The sequence below is a fragment of the Aquarana catesbeiana genome, linkage group LG05, assembly GCF_042186555.1.
Source record: "Aquarana catesbeiana isolate 2022-GZ linkage group LG05, ASM4218655v1, whole genome shotgun sequence".
In the NCBI taxonomy this organism is placed as follows: Eukaryota; Metazoa; Chordata; class Amphibia; order Anura; family Ranidae; genus Aquarana; species Aquarana catesbeiana.
Genome location: NC_133328.1, coordinates 103,450,287 through 103,469,966, shown reverse-complemented (window position 1 = coordinate 103,469,966; position 19,680 = coordinate 103,450,287). Strand labels below are relative to the sequence as shown.

General features: G+C 39.5%; 1 protein-coding gene across 1 annotated transcript in view; it reads right to left on the bottom strand.

Moving 5' to 3' along the window:
• Positions 1-9,965: 9,965 nt before the first annotated feature.
• The window catches only part of XIRP1 (xin actin binding repeat containing 1), a 32,901-nt gene continuing 23,186 nt past the window's right edge, over positions 9,966-19,680 (bottom strand). The window contains exon 3 of the mRNA XM_073630017.1: positions 9,966-19,220. Coding sequence (XP_073486118.1) covers positions 12,246-19,220 — 6,975 coding nt within the window. The 3' untranslated portion in view covers positions 9,966-12,245. The remainder of the gene's footprint in view (positions 19,221-19,680) is intronic.

Sequence of the window (19,680 nt, the reverse complement as noted above, 5' to 3'; positions counted from 1 at the left end):
TGACTACATAGGAAGCTGGCAAGATTGTGTGGGACTTGGTGTCACCCTTAAAGGCGTACCACTTATATGTGGACAATTATTACACGAGCGTGCCACTTTTTAGTCACCTTTTTGATCATCAGATTGGAGCATGTGGCACTGTGCGACCTAATCGTCGGGGCTTTCCCCAGCGGCTTGTAGATTCCCGTCTTAGGCTGGGGGAGAGAGCCTGCTTGCAGTGTAATAATTTGCTCGCTATGAAGTGGAGGGATAATAAGAATGTTTTCGTTCTCACCTCCCTTCATGCAGACACGACAGTCCAAATTCCTACGGCGACTGGTGTTATGGAGAAACCCCTCTGTGTCCATGAATATAACCAAAATATGGGAGGGGTGGACCTCAACGACCAGTTGTTGGCGCCGTACCTAGTTACCGTAAGGCCAGACGCTGGTATAAAAAAGTGTCTGTATACTTATTTCAATTGGCTTTACTGAATGCTCATGTGCTATACAGAGCTTCAGGACGGACTGGATCCTTCCTTAAATTCCAGGAAGAGATCGTCAGAGCCCTTCTGTTTCCAGACGGTGCTCCACCTCCACCTTCTCAATCCAAATGCAATAAGCCGGCTGCATGAGAGGCATTTTCCTTATGTCCTCTCGCGTACCCCTACCCAACGAGCCCCCCAAAGAAAATGTTGTGTCTGCAGAAAGCGCGGATATAGGCGTGACACCCTCTATTATTGTCCCTCCTGTCCTGACAATCCTGGTCTTTGCATTGGTGAATGTTGTGAGCACTACCATACACTAGTTGAGTTTTAGCGTAGGGTACAGCATTGCACAGACTAGGCACACTTTCACAGGGTCTCCCAGGATGCCATCACATTTTGAGAGACCCAAACCTGGAACCGGTTACAGTTACAAAAGTTACAGTTATAAAAAAATAATAATAATAAAAAAAGTAAAAAAAAATACACAAAAAAATATAAAATAAAAAAAACAAAAATAGTTGTCATTTTATTGTTCTCTCTCTATTCTCTCTCTATTGTTCTGCTCTTTTTTACTGTATTCTATTCTGCAATGTTTTATTGATGTTATGTTTTATTATGTTTGCTTTTCAGGTATGTAATTTTTTTATACTTTACTCTTTACTGTGTTTTATTGTTAACCATTTTTTTGTTTTCAGGTACGCCATTCAGCTGCAGCGCAGATTTATTTATCTTGACAGCAACATCGTTTGCTCCCACGATACATAAAACAGTGACTCCAGCGCTGTCGGAGGTGATTTCACCACCACAGTTACATATTTCAGCATATATGCCGAAGCATGGGGGCAACAGGGGCGGAGGAGCGATTTGCTCCTACCTTTTGCGGGTGGATGCCCCCACGCTTCGGCATATATATATATTTTAGGCACAGGTTGCATTAAAAAATTTTATTTTTTACTATGTTTTTTTTGTATTTGCTTTGCAGGTATGCTAAGTCTTACTGTTATACTATAAGGTTACTTTGTTTTATTGTTAACCATCATTTGCTTAGCAGGTACGCCATTCAGTTGCAGCGCGGATTTATTTATCTTGACAGCAACAGCGTTTGCTCCCACGATACATAAAGCTGTGGCTCCAGCGCTGTTGGAGGTGATTTCACCACCACAGTTACATACTTCAGCATATATGCCGAAGCATGGGGGCAGCAGGGGCGGAGGAGCGATTTGCTCCTACCTTTTGCGGGTGGATGCCCTCATGCTTCAGCATATATATATTTTAGGCACAGGTTGCGTTAAAAAATGTTTTATTTTTGACTATTTTTTTTTTGTATTTGCTTTGCAGGTATGGTAAGTCTTATGCCCCGTACACACGGTCGGACTTTGTTCGGACATTCCGACAACAAAATCCTAGGATTTTTTCCGACGGATGTTGGCTCAAACTTGTCTTGCATACACACGGTCACACAAAGTTGTCGGAAAATCCGATCGTTCTGAACGCGGTGACGTAAAACACATACGTCGGGACTATAAACGGGGCAGTGGCCAATAGCTTTCATCTCTTTATTTATTCTGAGCATGCGTGGCACTTTGTGCGTCGGATTTGTGTACACACGATCGGAATTTCCAACAACGGATTTTGTTGTCGGAAAATTTTATATCCTGCTCTCAAACTTTGTGTGTCAGAAAATCCGATGGAAAATGTGTGATGGAGCCTACACACGGTCGGAATTTCCGACAGCAAGGTCCTATCACAGATTTTCCGTCGGAAAATCCGACTATGTGTACGGGGCATTACTGTTATACTGTAATGTTACTTTGTTTTATTGTTAACCATCACTTGCTTAGCAGGTATGCCATTCAGTTGCAGCGCGGATTTATTTATCTTGACAGCAATAGCGTTTGCTCCCACGATACATAAAGCCGTGACTCCAGCGCTGTCAGAGGCGATTTCACTACTACAGTTAAAAAAAAGAGCATATATGCCGAAGCATGGGGGCAGCAGGGGCGGAGTAGTGATTTGCTCCTAACTTTTGGGGCGGATGCCCCCATGCTTCGTCATATATAAATGGTGCATGTATGCCCATCATTAGAAGTGGGTGGATGAAGGAAGGTATTCTAATGGTGGGCATACCCACCGATCAATCTCTTTTTTTCGTTCAGCTCACAAGCTGCATGAAAAAAAAGATTAAAATATATGCCCAACAAGGACCAGCAACGTACTGGTATGTTGCTGAACATTAAGTGGTTATACCAGAATGATGTCTGCAGGTTTAGGTATCATCTTGGTATCATTCTTTTCAGCCAGGCTTTCATGTAAAAGCAATCCTAGCGGCTAATTAACCTCTAGACTGCTTTGACAAGCAGTGAGAGGGAATGCCCCCCCCCCCCCACTGTCTTCCATGGTTTTCTCTGGCTCTCCTGTCCCAATAGGGAACCCGAATGCAGCCGGTGATTCGGCCAGCTGACCATAGAGCTGATCAGAGACCAGAATGGCTCCAATCATCTCTATGGCCTAAAAAAATGGAAGCTACGAGCATTTAATGACTTAGATTTCGCCTGATGTAAACAGTGCCATTGGGAAATTGGGAAAGCATTTCATCACACCGATCTTGGTGTGGTCAGATGCTTTGAGGGCAGAGGAGAGATCTAGGGTCTAATAGACCCCAATTTTTTCAAAAAAGAGTACCTGTCACTACCTATTGCTATCATAGGGGATAATTACATTCTCTGAGATAACAATAAAAATGATAAAAAAAATTTAAAACATGAAAGGAACAGTTTAAAAATAAGATAAAAAAGCAAAAAAAATAATAAAGAAAAAAAAATAAAGCACCCCTGTTCCCCCTGCTCTCGCGCAAAGGCGAGCGCAAGCATCGGTCAAATGTAAACAGCAATTGCACCATACATGTGAGGTATCACTGCGAAGGTCAGATTGAGGGAAGTAATTTTAGCAGTAGACTTCCTCTGTAAATCTAAAGAGGTAACCTGTAAAGGCTTTTAAAAATGTATGCAGTTTGTCGCCACTGCACGTTTGTGCGCAATTTTAAAGCATGTCATATTTGGTATCCGTGTACTCAGCCTAAGATCATCTTTTTTATTTCATCAAACATTTGGGCAATATAGCGTGTTTTAGTGCATTAGAATTAAAAAAGTGTGTTTTTTCCCAAAAAAATGTGTTTGAAAAATCACTGCACAAATACTGTGTGAAAAAAAAAAATGAAACACCCATCATTTTAATCTGTAGGGCATTTGCTTTAAAAAAATATATAATGTTTGGGGGTTCAAAGTAATTTTCTTTCAAAAAAAAATATTTTTTCATGTAAACAAAAAGTGTCAGAAAGGGCTTTGTCTTCAAGTGGTTAGAAGAGTGGGTGATGTGTGACATAAGCTTCTAAATGTTGTGCATAAAATGCCAGAACAGTTCAAAACCCCCCCAAATGACCCCATTTTGGAAAGTAGACACCCCAAGCTATTTGCTGAGAGGCATGTCGAGTCCATGGAATATATTATATTGTGACACAAGTTGTGGGAAAAAGACAATTTTTTTTTTTTTGCACAAAGTTGTCACTAAATGATATATTGCTCAAACATGCCATAGGCATATGTGAAATTACACCCCAAAATACATTCTGTTGCTTCTCCTGAGTACAGGGATACCACATGTGTGAGACTTTTTGGGAGCCTAGCCGGGTACGGGACCCCGAAAACCAAGCACCACCTTCAGGGTTTCTAAGGGTTTAAATTTTTTATGTCACTCCTCACTGCCTATCACAGTTTCGGAGGCCATGGAATGCCCAGATGGCACCCCCCCAATGACCCCATTTTGGAAAGTAGATACCCCAGGCTATTTGCTGAGAGGTATGGTGAGTATTTTGCAGACCTCGCTTTTTGTCACAAAGTTTTGAAAATTGAAAAAAGAGAAAAAAAAATACATTTTTCTTTTCTTTCTTCATTTTCAAAAACAAATGAGAGCTGCAAAATACTCACTATGCCTCTCAGCAAATAGCTGAGCAAAAAAAAAGCAAAAAAAAAGTTTGTCATTTTGCCGCAACTTGTGGCAAAATATAAAATATTCCATGGACTCAACATGCCTCTCAGCAAATAGCTTGGGGTGTCTACTTTCCAAAATGGGGTCATTTGGGGGAGTTTTGTGCCATCTTAGCATTTTATGGCCTTCAAAACTGTGATAGGTAGTGAGTAGTGAAATAAAAAATTTACGCCCTTAGAAATCCTGAAGGCGGTGCTTGGTTTTTGGGGCCCTGTACACGCCTAGGCTCCCAAAAAGTCCCACACATGTGGTATCCCCGTACTCAGGAGAAGCAGCAGAATGTTTTTTGGGGTGCAATTGCACATATGCCCATGGCCTGTGTGAGTAATATATCATTTAGTGACAACTTTTTGTAAAATATATTTTTTTTGTCATTATTCAATCACAAAAAAATAAAATATTCAATGGGCTCAACAAGCCTCTCAGCACTTTCCTTGGGGTGTCTACTTTCCAAAATGGGGTCATTTGGGGGGGGGGGTTGTACTGCCCTGCCATTTTAGCACCTCAAGAAATGAGATAGGCAGTCATAAACTAAAAGCTGTGTAAATTCCAGAAAATGTACCCTAGTTTGTAGACGCTTTAACTTTTGCACAAACCCATAAATATACGCTTATTGACTTTTTTTTTTACCAAAGACATGTGGCTGAATACATTTTGGCTTAAATGTATGACTAAAATTGAGTTTATTGGATATTTTTATAACAAAAAGTTGAAAACATCATTTTTTTCTGTTTATAGCGCAAAAAATAAAAACCGCAGAGGTGATCAAATACCATCAAAAGAAAGCTCTATTTGTGGGAAGAAAAGGACGCAAATTTTGTTTGGGTACAACATTGCATGACTGCGCAATTAGCAGTTAAAGCGACGCAGTGCCGAATTGTAAAAAGTGCTCTGGTCAGGAAGGGGGTAAAACCTTCCGGGGCTGAAGTGGTTAAATATCATGCCTGGGGGGTGTCTATAGTATGCCTGTAAAGTGGCACAGTTTTCCCATGTTTAGAACAATACCACAGCAAAATGACATTTCTAAAGAAAAAAAAGTCAGTTAAAACTGCTTGCGGCTGTAATGTATTGTAATCATTGAGAAAAATGGCATGGGTCCCCTCAGCCCATTACAAGGATCTTTGGGTCTGGTATGGATATTAAGGGGAACCCCGCACCCAAGTTTAAAAAAAAATGGCGTGAGAGGGGTCCCCCAGGCACTATATACTCTGAACTATAGTATATATACTATACGGCCTGCCCTAAATACTCTGCAGAAAATTGGGCCTTAGCTGTTGGTGGTGCCAGAACACTGTAACCCGTCACAGTTACGCTTGTTGGGTGCAGGAACAGGCTCTGCTATGAAATATTATATCAAGAATTGTAATTACATGCCCCTAAACAGGGGCAGAAAAATTCGGCTTTAGGCGGTGGTGGTGGTGCCACAACACTGTAACCCCTCACAGTTACGCTTGTTGGGTGCAGGAACGGGCCCTTATTTGATCAAAAATTGTAATTACATGCCCCTGTTTAACAAGGGCAGTTAAATTGGGCCTTGGGTGGTGGTGGTGGTGCCACAACACTGTAAGCCCTCACAGTTACGCTTGGTGGGCACAGGAATGGGCCCTGCTATGAAATATTATATCAAGAATTGTGATTACATGCCCCTGTTAAACAGGGGCAGAAAAATTGTGCCTTAGGCAGTAGTGGTGTTGGTGGTGCCAGAACACTGTAACCCCTCACAGTTACGCTTGTTGGGCAAAGGAACGGGTCCTGCTATGAAATATTATGTCAAGAATTGTAATTACATGCCCCTGTTAAACACGCCTGGCCTGTGAGCGTCTGCCTCTCCTTGGTGGCCTTCCGGACATGATGTATATTTTGTTTGGTAATACCACACTGCACTGTATTGTGTGCTGTGTACACCACCAGAAAAGTAGTAGCAACTGCACTACGGTTGGACTGTTTTTTGTGCTGTGTACACCACCAGAAAAGTAGTAGCAACTGCACTACGGTTGCACTGTATTGTGTGCAGTGTACTCTACCAGAAAAGTAGTAGCAACTGCACTACGGTTGCACTGTTTTGTGTGCAGTGTACACTACCAGAAAAGTAGTAGCAACTGCACTACGGTTGCACTGTTTTGTGTGCTGTATACACCACCAGAAAAGTAGGAGCAACTGCACTACGGGTGCAGTGTATTAAGAAATGTGTACACCACCAGAAACGTAGTAGCAACTGCACTATGGCTGCAGTGTATTAAGTAATGTGTACACCACCAGAAAAGTAGGAGCAACTGCACTACGGTTGCACCGTTTTGTGTGCTGTGTACACCACCAGAAAAGTAGTAGCAACTGCACTACGGTTGCAATGTTTTGTGTGCTGTGTACACCACCAGAAAAGTAGTAGCAACTGCACTACGGTTGCACTGTTTTGTGTGCTGTGTACACCACCAGAAAAGTAGTAGCAACTGCACTACGGTTGCACTGTATTGTGAAATGTGTACACCACCAGAAAAGCAATAGCAACTGCACTATGGTTGCACTGTTTTGTGTGCTGTGTACACCACCAGAAAAGTAGGAGCAATTGCACTACGGTTGCACTGTTTTGTGTGCTGTGTACACCACCAGAAAAGTAGTAGAAACAGTACACCATGGAATGCACTGTAGATATACACTACACTGGATGCTGCAGAGTGTGTGTGTATATATAGATATATATATAGATATAGATATATATATCTATATCTATATATATATCTATATATATATATACACAGTGGGGACGAAAAGTATTCAGACCCCCTTAAATTTTTCACTCTTTGTTATATTGTAGCCATTTGCTAAAATCATTTAAGTTCATTTTTTTCCTCATTAATGTACACACAGCACCCCATATTGACAGAAAAACACAGAACTGTTGACATTTTTGCAGATTTATTAAAAAAGAAGAAGTGAAATATCACATGGTCCTAAGTATTCAGACCCTTTGCTCAGTATTTAGTAGAAGTACCCTTTTGATCTAATACAGCCATGAGTCTTTTTGGGAAAGATGCAACAAGTTTTTCACACCTGGATTTGGGGATCCTCTGATCATTTCCAGTTCTGTCAGGTTGGATGGTAAACGTTGGTGGACAGCCATTTTTAGTTCTCTCCAGAGATGCTCAATTGGGTTTAAGTCAGGGCTCTGGCTGGGCCATTCAAGAACAATCACGAAGTCGTTGTGAAGCCACTCCTTTGTTATTTTAGCTGTGTGCTTAGGGTCATTGTCTTGTTGGAAGGTAAACCTTCGGCCCAGTCTGAGGTCCTGAGCACTCTGGAGAAGGTTTTCGCCCAGGATATCCCTGTACTTGGCCACATTCATCTTTCCCTCGATTGCAACCAGTCGTCCTGTCCCTCCAGCTGAAAAACACCCCCACAGCATGATGCTGCCACCACCATGCTTCACTGTTGGGACTGTATTGGACAGGTGGTGATACGTGCCTGGTTTTCTCCACACATACCACTTAGAATTAAGGCCAAAAAGTTCTATCTTGGTCTCATCAGACCAAAGAATCTTATTTCTCACCATCTTGAAGTCTTTCAGGTGTTTTTTTAGAAAACTCCATGCGGGCTTTCATGTGTCTTGCACTGAGGAGAGGCTTCCGTCTGGCCACTCTGCCATAAAGCCCCGACTGATGGAGAGCTGCAGTGATGGTTGACTTTCTACAACTTTCTCCCATCTCCTGACTGCATCTCTGGAGCTCAGCCACAGTGATCTTTGGGTTTTTCTTTACCTCTCTCACCAAGGCTCTTCTCCCCTGATAGCTCAGTTTGGCCGGACGGCCAGCTCTAGGAAGGGTTCTGGTTGTCCCAAACGTCTTCCATTTAAGGATTATGGAGGCCACTGTGCTCTTAGGAACCTTAAGTGCAGCAGAAATTTTTTTGTAACCTTGGCCAGATCTGTGGCTTGCCACAATTTTGTCTCTGAGCTCCTCAGGCAGTTCCTTTGACCTCATGATTCTCATTTGCTCTAACATGCACTGTGAGCTGTAAGGTCTTATATAGACAGGTGTGTGGCCTTCCTAATCAAGTCCAATCAGTATAATCAAACACAGCTGGACTCAAATGAAGGTGTAGAACCATCTCAAGGATGATCAGAAGAAATGGACAGCATCTAAGTTAAATATTTGAGTGTCACAGCAAAGGGTCTGAACACTTAGGACCATGTGATATTTCAGTTTTTCTTTTTTAATAAATCTGCAAAAATGTCAACAATTCTGTGTTTTTCTGTCAATATGGGGTGCTATGTGTACATTAATGAGGAAAAAAATGAACTTAAATGATTTTAGCAAATGGCTGCAATATAACAAAGAGTGAAAAATTTAAGGGGGTCTGAATACTTTCCATCCCCACTGTATATATATATATATATATATATATATATATATTAGACTGTCTGTATATATATATATATATATATATATATATATATCAAATACACCGCCTCAAGTAGATTAGAAACAGTACAACACGGAATGCACTGTAGACTGTAGATCTCTAGGCTACACTGACTGGATGCTGCAGAGTATATATAATATATATATACTAGACTGACTGTATATATATATATATATATATATATATATATATATATATATCTATATATATATTAAATACACTGCCACTACCTGAATAACTTGCCTGCTCCATCTAAATCAAGCTGTCTCCGTCCACGCCAACAACACTACACAGGGCCGCTGTGCAGGCAGCCTTATATAGTGTGGAGTGTGAACTTAGTCCCCCTGAGCCATGATTGGCCAAAGGCACCCTGCCTTTGGCCAACTATGGCTCTCTTAGCAGAGGGCGCTGGGATTGGCCAAAGCATGCAGGTCAGGTGCATGCTTTGGCTAATCATCATACAGCAATGCGATCTTGCAGTACATTATGGGGCGCTCTGCGGGCACTCACATTTCCTGCGATCGCCCCATATTGTTCGATATTCGGCGAACGGGCGAACATCAAGCTCATCCCTAATGCATACAGTGATGTATTGGAGACTACATAGTTAATGCAAATATGTATGTTTATTATGCAACAGTAAAAACAAAGAGATTGTCACAGACAGTAGTGCATGAGAAATACAAAACAATTTCTTGAGAAAAGTAACTATACAAATGTATTTTCTATAAATGTAACATTTTAAGGCATAAAACTATAAAAACATTGCTTTGGCATGATAAATAATAAATTATTCTGGAATATTTAAATACTCTAAAACATTTGTATGTTAAGAAAAGCATAAAAAGTATAATAGAAGGAAAAGATGAAAAATTAGGACTGTATTATGCTTGAATATTTATTTGCCATTAAATGGGAATCTCACAATATTAGGCATGTGTGAAAGGGGGGGGGGGGGTTGTATACCATGAGATGGTATAGATAAGTTGTGATTTCTGATCACAGCATTCCATATGTCAGTTCAGTTAAGGTCCCAGGACTGAGAAGGAAAGTCTATTGTCTAAATTAAAATCTCGTACACACGATCAGATTTTCCACAGACAAAGCGTCAGACTTCTGTGTGAAGGGCATGTACCGTGAACTTGTCTTGCACACAAACGGTACACAACTGTCGACCAACAAACACGATTGTAGTGACGTACTACGTGGAATATCAGCTCTTGAGTGCCACCCTTTGGGCACCTTCTGCTAATGTCGTGTTAGGTGAGCATTGATTCTGAGCATGCGTGTTTGTACTTTGGACTTTTGTGTGACAGACTTGTGTACACACGATAGGAAAATATGACAACATACCATTGTCCCCCGAAAATTTACTAGCCTGCCATCCAACATTTGTTGGTGGAAAGTTGGCCAACAATTGTCTGATGGAGCGTACTAACGTTCAGATTTTAGGCAAACAATCTGTTATCACACAATTCCCTGCCAAAAATCTGATCGTGTGTACGAGGCTTAAGACATTATTTTGTATGTTCTGGGTGGTACTTATGGATCCACTGTGTGAGGTATAGCTTAGTATTTTTAGTCTAAAGTATTGCTTTGGACTATCCCTTCAATTGTTTGTACTTTATTTAATTATTAGGGTAAGGAAGTAGCTGGCCCTAACAACCAAACTTCAATCTTTTTTTATTTTTAGCAGAGTGGATCTTGAATATTAACATCTGATGGCTTCCTCAAAGTTTTTATCTTAAACATTAACCCATTTGTCTCTAAATTAATGCATATGTTCATTCTTCTTCTATTTGAAGTATACCTAAAGGCAAAACTCATTTTAAGATTTGGATAGAATGGTGGGGAATTAAAAACCGCTGTCACTTTTTTGTGTCCCCTTAGGGAGATTTGCTCTCTCTAATAATCATGATTGCCAATGTCATGGGGAACAAGGGTTGCCGCCAGAACAATAAAAGAGGGGAAATTTTTCAGTGGGGACATTTGTTCCCATGACGATAACTGTCTAAGAGGGGATTTCCCTCACTGAAAAAATTACTGGAACGATCTTCTCTGACTTCCTTTTGAGTCTACAGAATGTGAAATGAAGGGAAATCTCCCTAATGAGACAGAGATGAAATATAAAAAAAAAATGTCCTCACAAATGCTAAACAAACAATTGGCAAAGCGTGGAAAACCCCTACTCTTTCCATGGCCGAAGCCAGATCTTGTATCACACAAACAATGCTACATGAGAAAGTGGAGGCGAGGATAACCGATACAATGCAAAATTATTCTGCCATGTGGTACCATGTGGTTCACACATTTTCTCCCAGCCGGAATGAATTGTAGTCTGTCTGGCTTGTATGTGGAGCTAAACCATCACCTCACTGCTTTTCTGCTTCTTCCCTCTTTCCTGGCCTTTTTTTTTCTTTCTAAATTATCTGTTTATTTCCCCTTTATTCTGTAATTCCCACTGCCTAACTGCTACCTATATTGAGATCTTGTTTTTTTGTGCCACCACGTATTTGCAAATTATTTGTGTTTCAATTCGGCATGTTGTAGTTTACACTGATGCCTGATAATAACTACTTGTATAACGTACTCATCTCAATAACTTTGGTTCTTGCATGATTGTGTCAGTAACTACATCATGATTTATTTGCATTCCATGTTCATTGCAAAAATCAATAAAAATCTATTGAACCAATAAAAAAAAATTAAAAAAATGGTTTGGACTTTAGATATACTTTCATTTTTAAAGCTATTTTCAATATTTAATGTTTTATTTAATGTGTGTTTTTCTTATCCATATAGTGATATAGCTATACAGCATCTCCTTTTTGAAAAAACACATGTACCAGTGATAGTACATTTTGCTACAGCAATACTGAATATAGAGAAAGCAGGAAATAAATTCCTGACCTAAATTACGCCGAATAGTTGTCCTAACCTACAATAATTGGGCCTTTGTCTCCTAAGAAATTCTACACTTAGTGTTGAATGGCAAAATATTTTCCTTTTGAAACATTTGGCATAGAACATTTGTTCTGCAGCCCAGAGTGTAGGCTTCATGTGGTGAAAGTACTAACACTGTTTAAAGAAACTGACAATAAAATAACTTAAAGTTTTAAAACTTTGGAGTCGGAATTTGGATATTTCCACTCTTTTTTTACTAATAAAGACTTTGGCTGCAAAACATGAGCATAATCTTATTAGCAGGAATCTTCAGTTAACATTTATCGGGTATTACAATCTATTGCAGTCTTGTATAACACGACTAGAGCATTTTAGTATACAATTAGAATGTGTTCTTGGGCTTTCCAGTAAAATATTATTTTTTGGCTGGTTTTGAGTTGGCAAAAGTAACAAACACAACACCCGTTTCATTTCCTTTACTGTTGGAATTTTCTGCTAATGGCATTGCATGTCTTCTAAGAAGAGGGGAGGCAGTCACCTCAAACCGGGGAGCAGCCGATACGACTTCATACGTCGAAGAACTCTGAGTGTCAGATTGTTTAGTTACTGTTGTAGATGTTTTGGACTTTATAATTGTGTTGCCAAAATGATCAGATTGTTCATATTTTTCTGTCACTATTGTCGTTCCAATTACTTTAGGTCCTTCAGGTCCAGTCTTCAACTCCAGAACACTTTTTTGTCGTTGAGAGCCAGGACTCGATGGTGTGTTATTGTTCACTTTGTTATTAGGTTCATAAACTGCTGGAATACCAAGAAGTCCAGCTGAGGAAGATTGACTATTGTCACTTGAAATATTCCACTGGATGAAGGGATCTGTGCAATCTTGACCATTTTTGTTTAAATTAATTGTTGAGGATGAACAGTTCCCATTTTGTTGTGTTGACTTTCTGGCTGTAGATTCTATGCTGATAAAGGAAGGGGATGTAGGTGACAGGCGACTTGGAATAGCATTCACCTCCAGCTCTGTATTCTTATTTTCCGTTACTTCTAGGTTGTTCTTAGCATATGCATATTTTTGTCCTAATGATTGTGTTGTTCTCTCTGGTTTTGACTTACTGGAAACAATGCTAATTTTTCTAATATTGTGAGATGTATTTGATGAAGTTTCAAGAGATTCCCGGAAAAGACTTGAAAGACTTGCAATATCAGACTCTGATTTTAAATTTGAAACAGAATATAGGGCCTTCTTAACTGTTTCCTCAATATCTAGAAGTCTTGCTAATGTCTGTTCTTTTAAATACTTTATTTCAGCACTTGCCTTTTCAAGATCCTCAAAGGCAAGTTCCACTGACGAGACACTTTCTGTATCATCTTTTAGCATCTCAAAGCTTTCACTTTTGTGCCCTTCCTGCTGCTTTAGATGTGGAGTTTCTTTTTCTTTACTAGTTGCAATCCATTCTGGAACAGTCTCAAATAAACCCTTCACAGACTTTATATCTACATTACTGGCCTCTTCTTCCAGTTCTTCTACTTTTTTCAAAATTGTCTCTAGTTCATCTTGCTTTTTCAAGTTTTCAAAAATGTCCGTTGCTGCTTTGACATTATCCTTCATAATTTCATCCATATGAATAGATAATCGTTTCCGTTTTTCATCTTCTGTTTCCTTTCTTTTCTTTACCCTCATTACAACGCCTTTGTTATCACTGTGATTACAACTATCACTTGTTTCAGTTAATGTAATGTTTGTCTTGTCTATTACATTATCTTTATTTTCTAAAGGTTGGCAGATTATGGATTTATCTTCTAAAATAGGTTCTAACTGTTCTGGTTGTGCCGTACAAGCTTTTACTTCACTGACTGGTGTAGTATTTTGAGTTTTTGTCATTAATGTAAATTCATCCTCGAAGGTTTGTTTTTTGGTCGTACTGGTGTTTTTTTCATTGCATGTCATGTTTATACTATCGGTAAGCATGTCTTTTTTGGATTTAGAAAACTTAGCTGGACCATCAGAATAAGCATAGGCCTGGTCAGACTCATTGCCTGGTAAAATTGTGGAACAACAGTTATCAGTTGGAGTAGTAGGTGGTGGAGATGAAGCTGGTGTTGAAGTCATGGGGGTCTTAGCTCGGTGACGAGGTGGGGGACATTTCCCAGGGAGAAGATGTTTTGGCTTTGGTGGTGGTACTGGCTTTTTTCTTTGTGTTGGCTGACATGTACTTTTTGTGTTCACATTCTTGTCAGATGTGTTTTCACTTGCCTTTTGGTTAATGGGCTCTGCAAACGTCAGTACAGAATCATTCATCTTTTCAGAGTCATCTTTTGTTGCATCAGCATCACTTGTGTTGGGTGGTTGGTACTTCTCTTGTCCAGTTACAGTAGCTGAAGAAGGAGGAGAGTCATTGTCAGATGGGTGTACCGACTTAATGAAAGCTTCATTTTTTATCTGCTGGTCATTATCCTTTCTTTTGCTAGCAGCATAAGACTGACCTGCATTTCTGTATATCATTGCAGCTTTAAAGTCACCCTTTGATACATTAACATTAGACTTTTGGAGCGACTGAAGGGCAGATGTTAAATTACCTCTTACAACTTCTTCCTTTTCTATTACTCTTTGTTCTGTTGAAGCATTCTGTAATGCTCTCATTGCTGCCTTAATATCTCCTCTGACAATATCTTGGTCTCTTTCCTCTTGCTCTAATTGTGTTTTATATTCATCATCAATAAAGGGATTTAAATAATTCTTTGCTTGTTTGGGTGACTCAGCATTATCTGTAATACTGTTAGTTCTTGCTACAGAAACCTCCCTACTCCCCTGAGCAGCCTCTTTCTCCTCCTTTTCAGAATCACTGACCTTTTTTGTGGAGGTGGTAGATTTCTGAAGACTTGCATAAGATGTCCGTGTTTCTTGAGCTTTAGTTGTAACACTTAAGGTATGCTTTGCAGATGCACATTCTTGATGTATTGCTGCTTGAATGGGTTGCACAGTGTTCTCCAGTACAACCTGTTTTGTACATTCAACTTCTTGGTTGGTGTTCTGGATTTTGCATTGAACCTGTTTTTGAATGCTTTTAGCTTCAGCTGTGATTTGACGCAGATCTGACAATGCAGCTTGAAGATCACTGTTATCTCTACAAGTGTCTTTTACTGTATTGGAGGTGAGACCCCCAACACAACATTCTTTAAGTGATGTAGACTGTTTTTTTTCTTCAGTTGTGTTTTTGCTGACTGCAGATTTCTGCAGCGTGGAGCTGATTTGTCTTTCATCGTTCAGAGTGATGTCTTGTTTCACTACTTTGCACCCTGTTGTAGCTTTTTGGTTGTTAGATTCTGCTGTATTCACTGTTATGCATTTTTTCAACTGTTGCTGAGGTTGTACAGGGTGAAATACAGGGGGGGGTGAAATATATACACATTCTGAACTTCTAGTGCTTTGGTTGTCTTTTTGCATCGCTGTGTTATTTTGCTCAGTGGCAGTTTCTTGATGAACAGGGTTCCTTTCATATAGTGTAAGAGCATCTATTTCTGACTCTGCTTGAAGACTTTTTAGGTACCCCAGATCACCTTTCTCAATGCAGCTTGTGTATAATTGAACATTTCCTTTCTCATTTTGTTCACGTGTCACTGAGAGTTTTGGTTGACTGTCCTGGCTACAAGCAATGAGAGAGCCAATAGTGGATTTAACATCCCCTTTGGCAACAACCTCACCAGCCTCATTACATTTACAATGTGATGAAACAGAGTAAATGATAATTTTTACAGAGCCTCTTTCTGACTCTTCCATTATAATGCCAGTTTTGTGAGAGTCATCTTCATTCAGCAATATCTTGACGGCTTTCGCTACATCATCCCTGACAGACTCTTTGTCTTCTTCTTTCGACTGAACTGTATTTAACAGATTTAACTTGATAATTTGTAGATGTCTGCTATCACTTTCTTCAACCAGGATCCCATGGGGTTCAACATCAGTTCTGTGGAGTAACTGTAAAAGTATTCTTTGAAGGTTTCCACCAACAGTTTCTTCCTTTTGGATATCCACATTGGTTTGTGTTGATAGCTGATATTTTATCATTTTCACATTCCCACTATGGATGTTTTCTATGACAATTCCTTTATTCTGAATAATTTTGCGGGAGAAGAATGCATCAAGGGTATCTTTTATGTTTATTTCTCTTTGTTCAATACTAGTTGAATGTTTCAAGTCAATTTTGTCAAGAGGTGTACTTTCAAATAGCCATGTGGTGCTTTTTACATTAGCTTTTGGAATATCTTCTGTGGTGTGAAGAGTATCTGGACTTTCTGTATCTTTTAGGCTATCCAGTGGTTGAGACTCAAATAACCAAGTGCATCTCTTGACATCGCCCTTTTGGCTATCTTCTCTTTGCACTTTTATTATCCCCTGATGTTCTTGATCCTCCCCTTTCAGGCTATCAATGGGTTGGTTTTCAAAGAGCCACGTAGAAGTTCTAACGTCTCCTTTCTGAACATCACTAACACTAACCAGTCGTACATACTTCTTCTGGCTAACTTGTTCTGTTTCAAAAAGCTGTTTATTTAATTGGACATCACCCTTTTGAATGTCATCAACTGTTCTTACAGCATGTTTTGCAATATCAGTAATGGCATCAAGTGGTTCTGTTTCAAATCTCCACCGTGCAGTCTTAACACAGCCCTTCTCAATATCTTCTTGTGTGACAGCTCTAATGACAAATACTTCCTCATCTTTATTGATTCTATCAAGAGGTTTGGTTTCAAACAGCCATTTTGCACCTCTCACATCTCCTTTCTCTATCTCTTCTTTTTTTACTGATGTCACTTCGTGGTATTCACCACTTTTGTCTTGTATAGCATACAGTGGCTTGGTTTCAAAAAGCATGGTACAGGATTTTACATCTCCTTGAGTGGTGAGAGATTCTTGCACTTTACTAATCTCCTTCTCATCAAACTCTTGATGGATCTGATCTAATGAATAGGTTTCAAAGATGAATTTTTTACCTCCAACATCACCATATTGGATATCTTTTTCTGGGGGTAGCTCTTGAAAACCATTTTTGTTGTTTTTTATAGAATCCATTGGGCAGTTTTCAAAAAGCCAGGTGAATTTGTTTACAGCACCAACTTGTATGTTTTCTTCTGTAGGAACATCTGTTTTTAGTAAAGCAACTTGATCATTTGGCATTGATTCAAAGATCTCCTTCACTCTCGAGACTTCACCTGATTGGATTTCAACACGACTTGCATATCGGATCACTTTTCGGAACTCGCTTGAAGAGGAAATACTGTCTAAAGGTTCAGTCTCAAACAAATGTTTGGTTGTTTTCACATTGACACCTTCTAAACCACTTTGAGAAGCACTGCTCACATTTATGTAACACTCTCCAGAGTCTTTGATGGAATCTAATGGTTGAGTTTCAAACATCCAAGTGTAGGACTTAACATCACCCTGGATTAAAGCTTCCTTTTCTGGTTTCTCTGATTTTTCATATAATATATCAATAGGCTGGGTTTCAAACAGCCATCTGCATTTCTTCACATCACCTTTCTGTAACATTTCTTTCTGGGGTGCACTGTGTGTATCTTTTGAAAAGACATCAACAGGCTGAGTTTCAAAGAGCCATCGGGCTGTTCCCACATCTCCAGACTCAATCTCTTGCTTAGTGATACCTTTAATTATGTCAACCTTTTGGGTGCCATCATTAAATTGATCTAGTGGTTTTGTTTCAAACATCCATTTGTAATTTTTAACATCACCGCTAACTACTTGCTCCCGACTGACAGATGTAACTTCATGATAATTGCCCAAACTGTCCTCAATGGCATACAGTGGTGTGTTTTCAAACAGCGCCTGAGTTGCCTTCACATTTCCTACTTTTATGTCTTCCTGGCTAGAAACATGAACACTCTTACTGGATTGAATGCTATCCAGGGGAAGTGTTTCAAAAAGATTTTTAAATGATTTCACTTCCCCTTTAACAATATCTTTTATGTCTGTTTCAGTCTGCCCACTAGATTCTTCTTCTTTGTGGGAAATTTTGTCCAGTGAACAAGTTTCAAACACATGTTTCCTTTGTTTGACATCTCCCTTTTCTTCACTTGATAGTTCAACTTTTTTCAGCTCGCCAAATTCCATGCTTCCTTTAAGTGTCTCCATTGGTTGTGTTTCAAAAAGCCATAATGTGGACTTCACATCACCAGCAACTATATCTTCTGTAGTTGAAATTTTACTATCAGTGTTGGCATTTATAGAGTCCAGATATTGCTTCCCAAATACGTTGCTTTGCTTTGAGACATCCCCTCCTTGGATTGTGTCTTCAGATGCCTGGAATACTCCTTCTATGTGCTCTTTTATTGTGTCCAAGGGTTGAGTTTCAAATACCCATTTAGTTGCATTCACTCCCCCCTTAGCGATCTCCTCCAAGGAAATCCCTCTTATAATCTGAACTTTGGAGGTATCCTTGTGAATAGTGTCTAAAGGCTGGGTTTCAAACAACCATCTTGCTGTGTTTACATTGTTGCTCTGTGTTTCTTCCCTACAAATGGATTTAATTTCATGAATATTTCCCGTTTTGTCTCTGATTGCACAGAGAGGCTCAGTCTGGAACAGTTTAATAGTTTTGTTCACATCTCCCTTCATCTCTTGTATTTCAGATTTGAGCTGAAGGATATTGTGTTCTTCTACAGAGTTGCAGCGGCCTACTTCATCTAGAGATTGTGTCTCGAAAAGCATTTTGGTGCCCTTCACATCACCCTTTTCCACTGGGTCTTTTAAAACCGCCTCTTGAACTTCGGTGTCTTCGGGGTAGATTTTGTTTAATGAATCAAGTGGCTGGGTTTCAAACAGCCACAATGCTGTCTTTACATCACCTTTTCTTTGATCCTTCCCAAGCATGGCAGGAGAGGACCTGTTATCATCTACACATGTCTGACCTTGAAACATCTGAGATGTATTTCTAACATTTCCTCCAAGTACAGTCTCTTCTTCAGTCAATTTCCGACTACCTTGATGTTCTCCAATAGTATCCAGATTCCAGTTTTCAAAGATCCAACGCATGGATTGCACCTCCCCTGGCAACACTGCATCCAGATTGACTGAAGTTGGTTGGTTAGGCTCATCTGCTGTGCTTAATAATTCATTAATGTCTTGAGTCACAGCATGTTCTAAATTTTTCCTCAACTCTGGATGCATATGGCGATAAAGTCTTTTTACCTCATTGACTTGTCGCTGCTCATAGAACTTAGAAAATGACTCTTTTGGTGGTTGTGGAGGAAGGTTGCTTGGATCCTGCGCACCAGTTACTGTAACAGAATGATGTACTGATTCGGGGGGAGGTGGTAAAGGTAGATCAGCATCAAGCTTTTTTTCTTGAGATAACTTCATGATGTTGTCTGCCATCTTTATAAGGAAGAAAACACATTTATTAACACTTTTACCCTACTTTCTTACTGTTATTCCTAAAATATTGTTAAATAAAGCAGTTAAGAATAGCCCATGAACATATACAAATGGTATATTACATACATATACAATATCAAAAGCATGATTTCTTTTTTAATGGGTGGGACACTATAGAAGGCAATGTGGCATTATTAGTAAGCTTAAAAAATACTTTATAGAATGTCAGCCAAGTCTAGAAATCTTAAAACAAATGATGGGTTCATATAGTTTGATAAAGAAGTGGTTAAAGGGTACTGATAATGTCAGATTTTATCAGCAGAGGCAAAACAATTATTGTGGCACAAGTATATTATTACAGTGTCTCCTTATATGAAAGGACAAACTCAGTACACAAGGGCAATGCTGTTGCTTTCAAGTACGTAGGATGTAGGACCAACTCTGATAAATTATATGAATT